The following is an 18,165-nucleotide window of genomic DNA, read 5'->3' on the forward strand; positions in this document are numbered from 1 at the left end:
TTGATGTGGAATTCCACTTCTCAGTACAGGTGTCTGAAGTGAATATATTTGCTCGTATTGTTCAATAGGGTTACAATACCGGTAATAGAGGGGGGTGGTGATAGTGGCTAGAAGAGGTTTCAAAGGGGTGAGTGGTTTCCTCAAAGCTCCTTACAGGGGGTAAGAAGAAGGAAGGAAGGTCCAGAGTTCTAAATTACAACAAAATGCATTTATTAATATAGCCAGAAACATCTACATACAATATAATAAAGTGACCCTGACATTAAAATACATTACAATCAGCTTATAAAAGAAAATTTTTAATATTTATCTCCCGGGAAGGTGGTGAGTGAAATCTTCCCTCTCTTGAAGAGTGATGGGTGTCTCTGGTATCTGACACTTTAGGATGATTTGGATACTTTGCCCCCCCCTCTGGTCACTGTGGTTCCTCCTCACTAACTGACTACATTGTTCTGTAGTGATGTAACGGCTGGTGGGAGGAACCACTACACCCAGCAGGGGGCAAGGTTTCCCACAAACACAAAGTGTCTGATACCAGCGGTGTCCAGAGCAAAAATGTAACTCCTCATCCAAAGGAAAGGTAAGTATTAAATATTTACATTTAACAATGTTCATTCTCAATACACTAGCAAAATACTAAAATTAACAACAATAGAGATAATGCCATTACTACTGGTAACCCAGTGTTGCTCCATATATATTAGTGAATAGCTGCTTTTATATTCAGGTCAGGTCTGAGCAGAATTATAAAACATTTTGGGAAAAATATACAGCCAAGAAGTCCAGAACTTGATGCTATTATAGCAAAAACATTCACAGCCACCATGTATTTCCCTCTGGTGCTCAGATAGGCCGGAATCATGGCAGTCCAGACACTGCAGAACACCAGCATGCTGAAGGTGATGTACTTGGCCTCATTAAAACTGTCCGGTAATGTCCTCACCATGAAAGCCAGAACAAAACTCACAGCTGCCAGAAGTCCCATATATCCCAGGACAGAGTAGAAGCCGATAACTGACCCTTCATTACACTGAATGATGATCCTCCCTGGATAAGAGTGAGTGTCCTGATCCTGGAAGGGGGGAGTAATAGACAACCAAGTGACACATATTATGACTTGAACCAATGAGAAGACACAAATGATTGAATTGGGCAGTTTGGCTCCCATCCATTTCCTCCAGATACTCCCAGGTTTTGTGGTTTTAAAAGCAATACACACCATGATACTTTTGGCAAGTAGAGAAGAAACGGCAACTGAGAAGATGACACCAAAAGAGGTTACACGCAGCATGCAGGTCACATCTACTGGATGGCCGAGAAACAAGAAGACACAGAGGAAGCTCAGCATGATGGAGACCAGGAGAAGATAGCTCAAGTCCCGGTTATTAGCTTTAACAATGGGGGTGTCCTGGTAATGTATAAATATCCCCAATACTAAACCAGTCAGAAGACAACAGAGGATGGAGACAGCTGAAAATACTGCAACAATGGGATCATCAGTGTAGGAGAGAAATTCCACCACTCTTGGAACACACCGATCCTTCTTCTCATTTGGCCATTCATCATCAGGACATTTCATGCAGTTTTCACTGTCTGCAGGAAGAACAATACAAACACAATGAGCTTCGGGGTCAGAGCTTCTGAAGCAATAAATTGTCTTGTGTTGTCTCACAGCTAGCAATGGGATTTCTTTTAGTGCATGTGGGGAGACTTAAAGCAGAGGTAAACCCACCCATAAAACAGTTTCATTTACGGCATGTGCCGGAAATGTAACACTCCCATCGGTTGTGCTTTCAACCTAACTGTCAAACCATCCAATGGCTGGTGTCATAACTGATCACACGTGCAGCATCATGGCAGTTGTAGATTAAACAGAGGCAACGATGGCAGCTTCCTTGGCTGAAAACGATAGGGGGGTTTACTTACACTTTAAAGTATTTGTAAAGGTTTGTTTTTTATTTTTTTTTTAAATAACAAACATGTTATACTTACCTGCTCTGTGCAAGGGTTTTGTACAGAGTGGCCCCGAACATCCTTTTCTAGGGTCCCCGTCTGCGCTCCTGGCTCCTCCACCTCAGCGAGTGCCCCCACGGAGACCCGCTCTCCCAGGGGTTACCCGTGTGGGCACGCTCCCGAGTCCTGCTACTGCATCCATTGACACAGACAGCAGGACTCGGCCCTGCCGCCGGCTGTGCCACTGGATATGATTGACAGCAGCAGGAGCCATTGGCTCCTGCTGCTATCAATCTATCCAATGAGGACCCGAGACAACGACTGGAGCTGCTAGGCTTGTCCGCAAAGCTGGAATGATCAGGTTCAGGTAAGTAAAAGGGGCTCTGGGGGGCAGCTGCATCACAGAAGGTTTTTCATCTTAGTACATAGAATTCATTAGGGTGAAAAACCTTGAAACTTTACAACCCCTTTAAGCCTAGTACATTGAAAAAAATGTTCATTCAACCTGCTGGGTTGAATGAAAATAAAATCTGTTAGTACAGCGATCTGCCCCACTGAAGGGGACAGTCCCCGCCAGATCACTCCAATCAGCACTCTCAGCCATTGGCTGAGAGCGTTGATCGGAGGCAAATTTGGGGCTGATTGGCACCTGGCTTCTGTTGGATTGGCTGCCTTACACATGGCCTGAATGTCTGCCATTTTTTTTTTAAACTTGAGTTTTATTGACTTGTTTTTTTTTTGAGGAGTTCCGAGTGAGAGTAGATATACATTGTATAAGTGAGCTGTTAAAGTTAGGTACATAGCTTAGGTAACAATAAATAGAATGATAGATATATACTTTGCTATAACTGAGAGTAAGCAGGGTGATATAAGCCACCCCAGCACTGGGCTGCTCTGGAGAGGGCAGATCAGGTAAAGCATAAGTTAGGTTGGTAACATAACTTAAACTCTAGTAATAACATAGACTGTGTTGCCCAACTGATGTTGGAAAGTGGGTATCTTAGGCATAAATAACAAATCAGTTACAAGTTGAGGGCTAGAGGGATGATAGTCCCTCCAAATGTTAGGTGGTCAGCTTCGTTCTCCCCCAATGCAAGGTGCAATATGGGAAGATATAATCATTTGGGGGGAAAAGACAGACTACATCCCCGAAATCCGATGATGAGCTTTATTGTCAAAGGCCAGTAAGCACAGAGAAGTCTTTGCTGGGAGTGAGGTCAAGAGATGTATAAGTGAGAGTTAATATTAGCTTCATGTGATAATAACCTTACATCTCGGGTCTTGTAGCCAGGGGGCCCAGTGAGCTAAAAAATTTGGTAGGGAAAAGTGAGCTTTAGCATACATAAATTCCATGTGGGAATTCTGAGTAAGTAAAGACAGGAAATGTTGGTTGGTGGGGGGGAGAACTGTTTGTCCAGTGACAGGCAAGGGCTAGTGGCGCTCCAGGTTTGTTGCTGTGAGCATACCAAATGAGGTGGAGTCTCTTGATATGATAGTCAAATGTTGAGTACGGAGATCCTCTCTTAATTTACGTAGAGCTCATGTGTGGGAATAATCAGGATTTTGTTTATTAATCAGTTCAAATTGTCTAATTTGTTGTAGGAAGGAGTTAATTTGCTCTGACCGTTTGCACTTCTCATGGGCACCCAGCTTAAGAAAGAGGCCTCTAATATAGGCTTTGTGTGCATTCCCAAAGATTACTTCACTAGAGACAGTTCCTAGATTGAGAGCAAAGAATGATTCTAATTCTTTCTTAATCTGTTCCTGGTACTCTGGTTTAGAAAGATTGGCAGCGTTCATGCGCCAAGTAGATTTTCGAGGAGTCTTAGGACCGTATTCAAGTGTGATGGTTACAGGCGCATGGTCTGACCAAGTGATTAGGCCTATGGTAGCCCTTGGGATGGAGAACAGTTTTATGTACCAGGAAGAGGTCAGTCCTGGAATAGGACTTTTTAGCTGCAGAATAGAATGTATAGTCCCTCTCTGGGCCGTGTAAGCAATGCCATGGCTTCAGACAAGATCAGGGAGGAGAGGGCTGTGTATCTCTTTTTGAGGGGACTGGAATAGTCCAAGGACGTATCAGGGAATGTCATTGAAGTCCCCACATAAGATTAATTGTTCTTTGGGGAATGGTTGCAGTTTGACCATGACGGTTTTAAAGAAATGTCTGTGCTTAGTGTTGGGAGCATAGATGTTAGCTATCACTAGAGGGGAGTTATTCATAGAGGCAGATACAATTGAATATCTACCCATTAGGTTAATGTCTAATGCAGCGTACACACGGGCGACTTTTCGACTGGACTGGTCCAACGGTCTATCCGACGGACTTTCGGCGGACTTCCGACGGACTTTCTGAACAAAAGGACTTGCCTACACACGATCACACCAAAGTCCGATGGATTCGTACGTGATGACGTACGACCGGACTAAAATAAGGTAGTTGATAGCCAGTAGCCAAAAGCTGCCCTAGCGTCGGTTTTCATCCATCGGACTAGCATACAGACGAGCGGACTTTTCAATAGGAACTGGGTCCGGTGGAGTTCCGACGTAAAGATTTGAAACATATTCCAAATCTAAAGTCTGTCAGATTTCCGACCAAAAAAATCCACTGCAGGTCCGATGAAGCCCACACAAGGTCTAATTGTCCGCGGGACTTGGTCCGTCGGACCAGTCAGGTCGAAAAGTCCGCTCGTGTGTACGCGGCATTAGTGGTGAAGCTGGAATGTTACTGAACTACGAATATCAATCATAACTCCTCTGGTCTTTTTAGGTGCATTGGTAAAGAATGGATGGGGAAAGAGTCTGTGTCGGCAGGTGGAAGCTCTAGCGTGGGCAAAATGTGTCTCTTGCACACATAATATGTCAGATTTTTGTGAGATTGCTTCCCTCCATAGTCTAGAGCATTTGAAGGGACTATTAAGTCCCTTTACATTTATAGTAGTGATATTGAGTGGCATTGTGATTGGATATGGGCGTTGCTCACCAGGCTCAGAGAAGGAGCTTTAAGGGCACCAAGGAATGAATATCCACGTAAGATACCAAAGACAAAATCAATAACACTTGAACGCTTCACTATCCTAGAAAAAACAGAGTGTAACACACTGAAGTATATGTTCTAAATTAGTAATTCAGGCAATGATAAATAACAGGTCTGGGAAGGCCAGGCTTCCAGGGTGACCTTAACCACTTCAGCCACGGAAGATTTTACCCCCTTCCTGACCAGAGCACTTTTTGCGATTTGCCACTGCGTCGCTTTAACTAACAATTGCGCGGTCATGCGACGTTGCACCCAAACAAAATTGACATAATTTTTTCCCACAAATAGAGATTTCTTTTGGTGGTATTTGATCACCTCTGCGGTTTTGATTTTTTGCACTATAAACAAAAAAAGAGTGACAATTTTGAAAAAAACGCATTATTTTTTACTTTTGCTATAATAAATATCCCCCCAAAATATATTAAATTTTTTTTTCCCTCAGTTTAGGCCGATATGTATTCTACATATTTTTGGTAAAAAAATTGCAATAAGCATATATTGATTGGTTTGCGCAAAAGTTATAGCGTCTACAAAATAGGGGATAGATTTATGGCATTTTTATTATTATTTTTTTTTAATTAGTAATGACGGCGATCTGCGATTTGTATCAGGACTGCGACATTATGGCGGACACATCGGACATGTTTGACACTATTTTGGGACCATTGGCATTTATACAGCGATCAGTGCTATAAAAATGCATTGATTACTTTGTAAATGATACTGGCAGTAACCACTAGGGGGCAATGAAGGGGTTAAGTGTGTCCTAGGAGTGATTCTAACTGTGGGGGGATGGGCTTCAAGTCACATGTCAGCAATCACTGCTCTCGATGACAGAGAGCAGTGATCTCTGTCATGACAGAAGCCAGAACGGGGAAATGCCTTGTTTACATAGGCACTTCTCCATTCTGAGGCTCCGTGCCACGATCACCAGGAGACCGGCGGACATCGAGTCCGCCAGTCCCGTGGGCACGGTCACGCTGTACACTGTGGCGTGCGTGCGCCTGCTATCCCCGGCTTTTAAAGGGTATGTACAGGTACGCCCATTTGCCCACCGCTGCCATTGTGCCAATTTATATTGGCGTGCTGCAGTCGGTAACTGGTTAAGCAGTGTGAGTCTCCTATGGAAGTAAGCCCAACTGTAGACTTAGATTAAAATCTAGGGCGGAGATGATCTTTGGGTTTTGTGATCAGGAGGTTTCCAGGAGGGGGTAGGGACAAGACCCCAATTGTGAGCTGCTTGAAACCCTCTTTTTGAGAAGTAATAGCCACTTGTTGACTTTGATGAGTAACTAGTAACTTGTTTGGGAAGCCCCATTTGTAAGTTATTTTGTTATCTTGTAGGACCTTAGTGACAGGGGAAAATTCCCTCCTTCTTTGCACAATGGCTGCTGAGAGGCCCTGATAGAGTGACACTCCTACATATGGAGAAGGAAGTGTGCGAGCATTCCTGGCGGCTTTATATGATAATAATGGACATGGGTCAGGACATCCCTGGTCACTGTGTCAGAGACATAAGCTGGTTTTGGTATTCTGTGGGGGTGGTCCACAAGGAGATCTCTAGGTGATAGATCAGGCAGAAATTTGAGGAATAGCAGTTTTAGATATGGAATAAGCTCTTGACTTTTGACCGTTTCCGGGATCCCCCAAAATGTTATATTATTGTGAATCTATCCTCCAAATCTGCCACTTTTAGTTGGAGCTTGCAGATTGTCTCGGCCTGTCCCTCGTTTACATCAACCACCTCATTGTGAGCCGAGAAGAAGCTACGCCATCTGCACGGTGAAACGCGTTGACGTCACAATGCAGCCCAGTCTGTGGACGCCACGGGCAAGGTGGAGGACGTGAGACAGCGGAGCATCAACCAGGAGCAATTGATCGGCGTGTTAACCGGGGAGAGTGTAACAGCTAACTATGCCGCTATCACCCTGCATGGACCATCGCCTCATCTAAGACACACTGCAATCAATGCGTTAATAATATGGGACTGAACCCCCTGTGGACTTGAGGATAGCGGTGAACCACACAGTGCAGCTCCAGGCAAAGACGGCAAAGTACGGTAAAGTACTAATCCATAGGGTACTTGCCAGCATATACATCTATATTGTCAGTCAGCAGCTGTTAGCTCACTAAGAAGGTGTTGGTACTGCAATAAGGACGAAGTTACCTGCAATTACTGATTTACTTACTCACAGTCTGAGAACAATTCTTAGCATACACATGCAGCGGTGATATTGTCTTTATTATTGGACAGTTTACTCTCAACAATGAACATCTGGGAAACTGGGGATCTGTGTGATTGACAAACATGATTTATTCTGTGAATAAATGCCATGTGATGAATAATTAGAGTATCCTCTTCAAGGCTTCAATCATGGGACTGATTATCCCTGGATATGAAATATCGTTTTCCGGAATCACTCCTGATCATCACCTGTAGTTACTTTGCCCCTTCCTCTATAAACATAAGCAGCACATCAAGTGCAATAATTATACATCAAGTTTTCTGCTCATGCGCTCCTCTTCTCTCTCTCTCACTCCACCTCTATGTTGCTTTGAACCACAGCTGACCCAAAATAAATAAATTGATTGATTAATCTGTATCACCAACCAATAGGCTAATTGGCAGGGTCCCAGTGGCACAAAGCAACAACGCCCGGACTGGGCTAGCTCCACATTCTTTTAACATGTTAGTCTTGTCTGTCTTGTGTATGTCCATGGCCAGCAATTGTTGTTAATTCATGAGTTATACATGCTACAATATTTTGTGATTTTTTTATATTGGGTATTTCAAATAAAGATTAATTTTAAGAAACAATCCTATGACAATCCTGTTGCCTAAAGTAACCCCTGCTTCAGCCCATCTATAGGGCTTCCCTCCTTCCCCCTTCCCCTTGTGTTCTTAAGTACCTAATTATGGTTACAGCAACAGTACCTCAACAGGTTAAGGATTGAGTACAGGCCCCAGCATTTCTTTGGGCTAGCACCGGTGGAAGCCACCCACTCCAACTCCCCTTTCCCCTTCCCCCATTCCAATATTTGATGCCACCATGATATTTGTTGTTTCACCTGAAGCAGTTTTTCCTCCAGAACAGCTGCTCTGGTAGATAAATGATTAATTGAGGATCTAAGTTCAGTGCGTAGCCCCATCTGGAGGGATAGCAGCATGGCTTTAAGGGTTGCCTCAGTGGCTGGGACATCTGCAGGGAAGGCAGATAATGTGTCAGGGGAATTCTCCTTATGGCCAGGGAGTGCAGGGAGAGGGGCCCAGAACTGCTTTTTAGCAGAGGGTAGGTTAGTATGGGAAGATGCTGGGGATTCAGCAGCCCTCTTACCTCCCTCAGATGAGGGGGAGAAGGTGGTCTCCTGTGCTGATTCCTCCATGTCAAATCCTGGGTCTGCCAGAGGGTCACTGTAGAGAGGCTGTGGAGAGGGAGATCGTCCGCTTCCCGTGGCACCACCTTGGCTGGCTGTGTGCTGCAGCTTCATGAAGAAGTCCGTTAGGCGGTGGAGACCCTGTATCTGTATTTTCCTTCGGGTCATACTCCGATTTCATCCAGGAGTCTTCCCCTCACTAGCAGAGGGGAAATCGGCAAGCTGAAGTGCTGTGAGCCACGTCTGTCACCCTGGGAAGCTGAGGAGCTGGGAGTCAAGCAGTCATGTCACTCAGCAGCCAGGACACGCCCCTCTGCCGGACTTTTTTTTATTGGACTGGCCTAAGTAGTCCTACATTTGGCCTGTGTGTACTAGGCTTAAAGGAAAATATAATAAAATATATTTGTAGTCAGAGTCTTCGAGTGGGAAATGCAATACATCTAAGAACCAAGGCCTGAGGTGTGCCATGGCCTAGCTGGTCAGTATGCCTGAAACGAGGGCATACTCTGAATGTAAAATAAGAAAAAGTACTATGAGTATGTAAGAAGGCTGGGGGAAACGGGTGGGTGGGAACCCAGAACCTCTGACAGAGGAGGAGGGTTAAATAGCCCTCTCAAACTCCTCCCACAAATACAGGCTAGCCTCTGGCTAGCCTTACACTTGTAGTCAGAGTCTTCAAGTGGGAAATGCAATACTCCTAAGAACCAAGGCCTGAGGTGTGCCATGGCCTAGCTGGTCAGTATGCCTGAAAAGAGGGCAAAAAGACACAACTTTAGGTGAAGAAGGGAAGGTAACAATCCATCAAGTGGAGAAGCATGCGCCCGGATGGTAACAGTATGTATCCGCTGTGGTAGGAGAAACCCACCGACTCCTGACTTGGTGATGAGAAGGAACCCCCCCTAGAACCTGCAAAGCTGCCCAGAACCCAACTGACCGTCCAGTGAAAGATTGGATTGAGCTTGATGCCCGAGACAACCCAGACCTGAGAATGAAACTGCTTGAGAATGAGGAGCCCCTGCAAAATGATGGTCGAGAAGATCGAAATTCTTGAAACGGACACCAGCGAAGTAGCTCAGTGAAATGCCCCCAACCCCTGGCCTACCCATACTTGGACTGGGGAAGTGAGAGGGTGAGTGCAAAAAGACAACTGGCAGGAGTGCGAAATGCTAAATACCTGATGGATGTGAAGAAGTAGGCGGATAAGGCTCATGCGCTATGGTAATAAGCATCGTCAAAAAATGGAGAAACCATGCCAGACACAGAACACTGGTCCCACCTGATACGATTGCGTCGTGCTTCAGCCTGTGACCTGACAGCTGAGACTGAATCCTGAACCGAGGAAGGAAGGCCAGACTCCATCCCGGGGAAATAAGTCCCATGGCATGATACAGTCATACCCAAAGTGACTGAAGCCCCCCTACCTGGAACAGAAAATATGACTGGACTGACGTCCCTGAGCAGTTCTCCAGGCAACATCCTAGACAAGAGATCAGAGCCGAGAGTGGAATCCAGAATCATGACGACTTTTGCCCAACCTACCACTTGAGGACCGACAAGAGGATGTGGCTCAGCACATACCTTGAGATAGACTATAAATCCCTGGGCGGTAACCAGGGCCTCTAAGCAACAGGATGTCAACTGAAAGAAGATTGATGACTGCTTCCGACCCAAGGGTGAGCCCAGTAGCGAAACAATATCTGCACCAAACAATTAGCCCTAAAAACGGGCAGGACTGATGAAAGTGAGAGCAAGCATGGTTGATAATGGTATGGATGCCAATACAGCCCAACCTGAGAACACAAACTAGAGAAACGACAGACAACCAGACATGAGAACAACAATGCCCCTCTGTGCCTACCTAAGTATGAAAACATGAACAGAAATGTCAAGACCACTGCGCGTGAATGAACCTGATGACGGACCCCCCCCTACATGTAAGTAGTAAGTGAGCAGTAACCTGCAGCGCAGAAACAGGTAATTAACTGAAAAACTCAGGGCTGGTGTACCCACAGACCATAGTGGGTAGTCGTACAGGTGTGGTGAATGTACGTGCATCGTATGACGTATAGTATACGGGCGAGAAGATTGTGGTCAACAATCATTAACAAACGAAACCTCAACCCGTATGGATCTGTAGACATGACAGATCCTGACATGTGATCCCTAGCTAACTGACCCAGGTACAAACATGAGCAAAGATATGATGAGACATGACAACCAACGAAGATAAAAAAAAAAAAAAAAGCTACCGGAGTATGCCGTGACTGAACAACAATGCCCCTCTGAGAAACGCTGTGACAGGAATGCTGAGACTGAACGCTGAGGTAGAAACGCTATGACAGAAATCTTGGGGCAGAAGCACATGGACAGCAATGTTGACATAAAACCCTACGACAGAAATGCTGAAACTGAAAGCTGAGGCAGGAACATGAGAACCGAAACCCTGGAAAGAGCGTAATGACAGAAATGCTGAGACTGAAATCCTGGTGCAGAAATGCAATGGCAGAAATCCTGGGGCAAAAACGCTATGACAGAACGCTATGACAGAACGCTGAGGCAGAAATGCTGAGGCAGAAAAGCAAAGACAGAAATCCTGGGGCAGAAACGCAGAGGCAGAAATGCCATGATGGAAATCCTGGGGCAGAAATGCTACGACAGAACGCTAAGGCAGAAATGTAATAACAGAAATCCAGGGCAGAAACGCCAAGACAGAAAAGCTGAGACTGAACGCCAAGCCAGAAATGCTGGGGTAGAATGCCGCCACAACAGAAGGACGCCATGACAGAAATCCAGGGCAGAAACGCTATAACAGAAATCCTGGGCAGAAACGCTGTGACAGAAATCCTGGGCAGAAACGCTATGACAGAAATCCTGGGCAGCAATGCTGTGACAGAAATCCTGGGGAAGAAACGCTATGACAGAAAACCTGGGGCAGAAACGCATTGACAGAAATGCCGAGACTGTGCGCAGAGACAGAAATGTTGGGGCAGAACATTGTGACAGAAATGCTGGGGCCGAACGCTATGACAGAAATGCTGAGGCAGAACGCTATGACAGAAATGCAGGGGCAGAACACTATGACAGAAATGCTGGGGCCAAACGCAATGACAGAAATGCTGGGGCAGAACGTGTGACAGAAATGTTGGGGCTGAACGCTATGACCGAAATGCTGGGCCTGAACGCTGTGACCGAAATGATGAGGCAGAACGTTGTGACAGAAATGTTGGGGCCGAACGCTATGACAGAAATGTTGGGGCCGAACGCTATGACAGAAATGCTGGGGCCGAACGCTATGACAGAAATGCTGGGGCAAAATGCTGTGACAGAAATGCTGGGGCCGAACGCTATGACAGAAATGCCGGGGCAGAACGCTATGACAGAAATGTTGGGGCAGAACGCTATGACTGTGCGCTGAGACAGAAATGCTGGGGCAGAACGTTGTGACAGAAATGCTGGGGCCGAATGCTATGACAGAAATGCTGGGGCAGAACGCTATGACAGAAATGCTGGGGCAGAACGCTGTGACAGAAATGCTGGGGCAGAATGCTATGACAGAAATGCCGGGGCAGAACGCTATGACAGAAATGCTGGGGCAGAACGCTATGACTGTGCGCTGAGACAGAAATGCTGGGGCAGAACGTTGTGACAGAAATGCTGGGGCTGAATGCTATGACAGAAATGCTGGGGCAGAACGCTATGACAGAAATGCAGGGGCAGAACGCTATGACAGAAATGCTGGGGCAGAACGTGTGACAGAAATGTTGGGGCCGAACGCTATGACAGAAATGCTGGGGCAGAACGCTATGACAGAAATGCTGGGGCAGAACACTATGACAGAAATGCTGGGGCAGAACGCTATGACAGAAATGCTGGGGCAGAACGCTATGACAGAAATGCTGGGGCAGAACGCTATGACAAAAACGATGAGACAGAAATGCCGGGGCAGAACGCTTATGATGGAAATGCTATGCAGAACACTTTCATTTAGATTGTGATACATTTCCCTGAAGAAGACTTTTTCTCTGAATTGAGCATGTTGAAACGCATTGGAATTTCACTATTAGACACCACGGTTTCTCATCTGTGGTGATTGTATCGGGTAGTGTTATGTATCACTTTCTCTGATTCTTGTTCTTTGGTTTCTATATGAACGCACTTTTTTAATATTCTGCTATGTGTTATCTTCAATTATTCTATTGACTTTTGTACCTATTTATATATATTTACAATAAACATTTATTTTATTATTCTTTAGTTTTCATTGCCTTAAAAATAATTTTAAAGGAGGCAATTTTCCCTCGTTTGAATAGGTTAGTTGTCTGCATTTGGGTTAGCAGATGAGGAAGCTGATTCAGAATGGTTCGATACTTATATAAGATCATATAATTGGCGTATTATAGGAGCCAGTTTTAGTCCTAGGTATGGGATGGAATGTTTTGTCCAGGTATAGGGGAGACTTTCTTTTAGGAGAGATTCCTGTCTGTTTGTGAGGTTTAGTGGAAGGATTAGGGATTTAGAGGAGTTTAGCTTGTAAAAGGAAGCCATGCTAAATTGGTAGAGGATATATTGGATTGCCGGTATGAATTGGAGTGGAATATTGATCATAAGTATAATGTCATCAGCAAAGAGACTTATTTTATGGTCAATATTATTGCTTGTGATACCCGAAATGCAATCGTCCTTCCTTATTTTCGCTGCCAATGGCTCCATTAGCAGCGCAAAAATAAGGAGAGACAAAGGACATCCCTGTCGGGTGCCATTGGTGATCTCAAATGGGATAAACAGAGTTCCATCCATCAGGACTCGTTTTGGAATAAAGGGAAAGTATTGATGATTGGAACTAGCCTTTTATGCCAAATTTGGTGAGTACTGCTTTTAGTAAGCCCCAATGCACCCTATAAAACGCCTTCTCTGCATCCAAGGAAAGGAGCTGAGAAGGTGTTTGCTTTAGGGTGGACGGATGGATTAAGTCAATGACCATCCTTGTTGCATCTGGAGCTTGTCTGCCGGGTATAAAGCCAATTTGGTCCGGATGTACAAAAAACAGAAGATACTTTTATAGTCTAGTTGCAAGAACTTTGGTGAATATCTTAATGTCTGTATTAAGAAGCGACATTGGTCTATAATTAGTCATAGAGGTAGGGTCTTTATCTGGTTTGGGGATGATAGCAATAATTGAACAATTAAATTTTTTCATTTAAAGGGGCAGCTGCTGTTGTAAAATAAGTTTCATTGATTTCTCTGTAATGTTTGGCGCCGAGTCCATCACATTGTTTATTTAGTAAAAAAAAAAATTTCCGGATTCATGGAGTATGAGTGTTAAAGTGGTTGTAAACCTCAGACAAGAAATATGAACAAAGCATATCCCTCTATAGCGTGTGTCTCACTCCAGAGCACTAAGTGTAATTTCTATCTGCTGTCTCCTTTCTATCTGCAGGAGTCCCTATTGACAAGTTTTTCTGGCACTGAAAGATAAAAGGTGACAGGAGAGGGACCTCCAGCACACAGCCTGTGATTGACAGTCTCAGCTCTGTTCCTGTGAGCTGTGGGAAGGGGGTGTGTCCCTTTCCCTCCAATCAGCTCTCAGAGCCCTCCTCACTGAGCTCTGCAGAGTATAACTTCAGCTCTCCACCCCCAGCCCTGGGAGATCCTGTGTAAAATCTGGACTTTCAAAGGACGTAGAGAAGAGAATGCTGCAGATAAACAGGTACAACTTATGTAGGGTGATTTTGTTTCATCTCTGTGTATCCCCCGAGGCCAGTCACTTCACTGGGTTTATTAAAGGGTTTACAACAAATGTAAAGTGAAAGTTTCATTAACAATACCCTGTTTCCCCTAAAATAAGACCTAGCGTGATTCTCGGTGATGGCTGCAATATAAGTCCTACCCTCCAAATAAGCCCTACCCTGTTTCCCCGAAAATAAGCCCTACCCTGAAAATAAGACCTACAAGGACTTTAACTAGGGCTTATTTGGGGGGGAGGGCTTATATTGAAGCCATCACCGACAATCACGCTAGGTCTTATTTTAGGGGAAACAGGGTATTAATGTTATAGAGGATGGAATTAAGAGCTCAAGTTATAAAGTTACAATGTTGCAGTTTGATCATTTGGGGGAGGAGACTGAGGAAATGCTTCCTCCTGCCTGAGGCAGACCAATGACAGCACCTTAACCTAACAAAGTCACTGACTGGAGCTCAAGGATGACTTGTTTATGATAAATGTGGAACTTTAGGGGAAAACATGATTCTGTTGCTGTAGATTTTGGGAACTGATTCATGCAGAGTTGTAGGGCTAAGAGAGATCAACGTTAAATATAATGTGTGTATAGTAGTAGCAAAATAGAGCTGGGCAGAGCTGACACCATTTCTTGTGATTTCAGTACAAAACAAATCCTGCTTGTGTCAGCTCACAACAGGAATTATGAGCTGACTGCATTTCTGGCAGGATCAACAGGTATACTTGCAGGGTCTTTAGAAGGATAAACATGGTGAAATGTGCACACATTGCAGAGATGTACTTCATATGTCTTATATCCTGACACACACTTTAACCACAGCGGTACCTTCTGTCCAGTCCAACAATAACTTACTAATAAATACAAACTCTACCGGAAATGTTGGAGATCTCTCCTTCTGGACATGGGACGCACTCATGGCAGCATTTATGAATTGAAGAGCCAGACTTTTTTCTGCTTCCAGGTAAACAGAGTTTTGAGCATCGAGCTACTGGAATCTGAAATCAGATAATATTATTATTATTATTATTATTATTATTATTCTTTTTCCATCATATCTCATGGGGCTATACAAACTAGGTGCTACAAATACAAATGAGGTTCTTATTTTCCTCTACCCAGGGCCAGGGCAAGGAGTGGGGGGAGGGGTGGCTGCCCTGGGTGAAATGGTTTACTGTACAGATTGGGACGCCTTCCTTCTGTTACAAGGCTGACAGAAGTAGTGACAGCGACATCACTACTCCTGTCAGTCCAGTGCTGGGTGTGGAGAGGAGGAGAATACCGGGAGGTGGTGTGGGCTGTGTTCTCTCTCCTCCTCCCAACACAGTCCTACTGCACCTGGTGTACATCTACCCTCACAAATTGTTGTAAATAGCACATTTTTTTACATTTAAAGAGACAACATTTGCTCAATAATTAATTAAAGAAAGCACTTCCAGGTCAATGCAAGACCTGACTGACAGATCAGGAGCTGCACAGAGATTCTGACAAGCAAGTGACTGCTAGACATAGGATCCTGTAAATCTGCACATCATGAATGGGGTGGGGGCACATTTTGGCATCTTTGCCCCGGGCACCGGATGTCCTTGTCCCAGCATTGACTCTACCATGAGTTCACTTGATCATCAATTAATCATTGATTGGTTTGCGCAAAAGTTATAGCGTCTACAAATTAGGGGAGCTGTGATCAATGTCCTGTCACTAGGCAGAACAGGGAAATGCTTGTTTACATCAGCATTTCCCTGTTCTTCCTCTCTGTGAGGCGATCGCGGGTATCCCCATGGACATCGAATCCGCGGGACCCGCGGTACCACTCACGGAGCTCGCACACCCACAATGCCAGGTCTTAAAGGCAATGTACAGGTACGTTAATATGCCTGTACGTGCCCTTCTGCCGACGTATATCGATGTGAGCTGGTCGGCAAGGGGTTAATAGGACCTTTATTTTAGGCCAATTTTCCGCTTTCATCACTGTCACACTTTAACGACAATTGCGCAGTCATGCAGCATGTCATGTACCCAGATGGCATTTTTATCATTTTTTTTCCCACGCAAATAGAGCTTTCTTTTGGTGATATATTTTTTTAACTCTTTTTATTGAAAAAGATACATGACAATGACTGTAATCAAATGTGCGGAACATGAGCGTAGAAAACAGTAAGGTCCATCTACAGAGCAATAATAAAAAAACATTTCTATGTCTGTACAAGTAAACTGCATTTCTCAGTATATCAATCCCAATATACATGTTATAAAAAACATCAAAGAGCCACAAAAACAGTAATAACCATTTCCCAAATCCTTCAGTGGCATTGTCACATGCTGGTTATAGTAAGGGTGAAGAACACCGAGCATCCCACACTTTATTATACTTAGTTGGGCAGCCCCTGTGCTCAAAAATACGTTTTTCATAGGGTAATACTTGATTCACTAACCTGAGCCATTTATGTATAGATGGAGGTATGGGCTGGATCCACTAAAGTGTTACAGCTTTACGAGCCATAAACAGTGTTTCCAGTAGCACGGTTTTAACATGTCTTGGCCATTTCTCCTCATCCAGAACCCCAAACAAACACACCAGTGGGGTACATAGAACAGGAATTGATAAGAATGCAGACAATATCTCCGTCACCTGATACCAGTATCTCTCTATAACCGGACAGAGCCACATAACATGTGTGAAATCCACACGTGGACAAGTGAACCTAGTGCAGGCGGAGGTAGATACACGGTGCATTGCATGCAGTCTAACAGGGGTCAGGAATGTTTGATGTAGCATATAAAGGTGGATTCATTTGTTGTTGACTGCCAGAGATACAGATAAATGGGCGGAGCATACCTCCTTCCAATCCTCATCAAATAAATCGGGGACAAGTTGTTGCCACTTGGTGCGCACCTCCAGTGGTGCCCCGCTAGTCGTGGCAGAGAGTAAATGGAGATACAGAGTAGAGATAAGTCTCCTAGGGCCCTGAGATCAAAGCACTCCTATTAGTGGGTAGTCAGAGAAGTCAGTGTCATGGGTACCAAATGGAGTATGTAGCACACGTCTAAATTATAGATACCTATAAAAGGGGGATTGGGGCAACTCATATTTCCCTCAAAAGAAGCCAATACATTTCCATCATAGATATTGTCCAAAGAGACCATTCCCCTACACTCCCAGAACCCATAGTCCGCAAATAGCTTTAAATGGGGGAACATTTGATTGTGCCGGGGTGGTAGCGCCTCATTAGTACCTGGAAAACTTGTAATTTTCTTGGCCTCCCTCCACACTGTATGAACCAATGTCAGTATTGGTATATGTCCCTCTCCCAGAGCGGCCAAGGGTGCCTCCAGTGATATCAACAGGTGTTTGATTTTAAGGACATAGTCTGAATATGCCTCAACCACCGCTGGTGTAGCTGATCCCAACCAGTCCCTCAGATGGTGAAGCTGCCCAGCCAAATAATATAAAATTAGGCAATGCCATTCCAGCATCAGCCTTAGGGCACTGTAGAGTGGAGAATTTAAGTTTCTGCCTATGATTAGCCCAAATAAAGGTGATAAGTAACATGTCTAGGGTTTAAAAAAAATATTTAGGCACTGATGCAGGCATGTGAGATATCACATACAGACACTTGGGCAGAAGGATCATCTTCATGAGATTAATCCTGCCTGCCATGGACAGGGAGAGCTTGGCCCATACATTAAGTTTAGCTTTAATCATGGAAACTAGACGTCCAGATATGCCTTGAAAGCTTCTAATGGAGACAGTGTAATAATGATTTCCAAGTATTTAAACAAGGTCACTACTTTAAGAGGGCATGGTGGATCACTGCATGGAAGAGCCTGCGAGGAAAAGGGTATCAGTGCCGACTTCTGCCAGTTAATTTTAAGGCCTGAATATGTGCCACATTTGTCTATGGTGTGCATTGCTATTGCTAATGATGCAGAGGTATCTTGCATATATAGAAGAATGTCATCTGTGTATAATCCTATAGTGTCTACTCTATCACCCATAGTAATACGTTTAAATACAGGAGACTGCTGAAATCTCAGTGCCAGGGACTCAGTAGCAACCGCAAA

At 44.6% G+C, this 18,165-nt stretch overlaps 1 protein-coding gene across 1 annotated transcript in view; it reads right to left on the bottom strand.

Annotated features, from left to right (window-relative positions):
- Positions 1–700: 700 nt before the first annotated feature.
- The window catches only part of LOC141121536 (vomeronasal type-2 receptor 26-like), an 82,607-nt gene continuing 65,142 nt past the window's right edge, over positions 701–18,165 (bottom strand). Inside the window, exons 2-3 of the mRNA XM_073611157.1 lie at positions 14,975–15,098; positions 701–1,593 (exon numbers count right to left, since the gene is read on the bottom strand). Of these exons, the coding sequence (XP_073467258.1) occupies positions 701–1,593; positions 14,975–15,098 (1,017 nt within the window). The remainder of the gene's footprint in view (positions 1,594–14,974; positions 15,099–18,165) is intronic.

The sequence above is a fragment of the Aquarana catesbeiana genome, unplaced genomic scaffold (assembly GCF_042186555.1).
Source record: "Aquarana catesbeiana isolate 2022-GZ unplaced genomic scaffold, ASM4218655v1 unanchor224, whole genome shotgun sequence".
Lineage (NCBI taxonomy): Eukaryota > Metazoa > Chordata > Amphibia > Anura > Ranidae > Aquarana > Aquarana catesbeiana.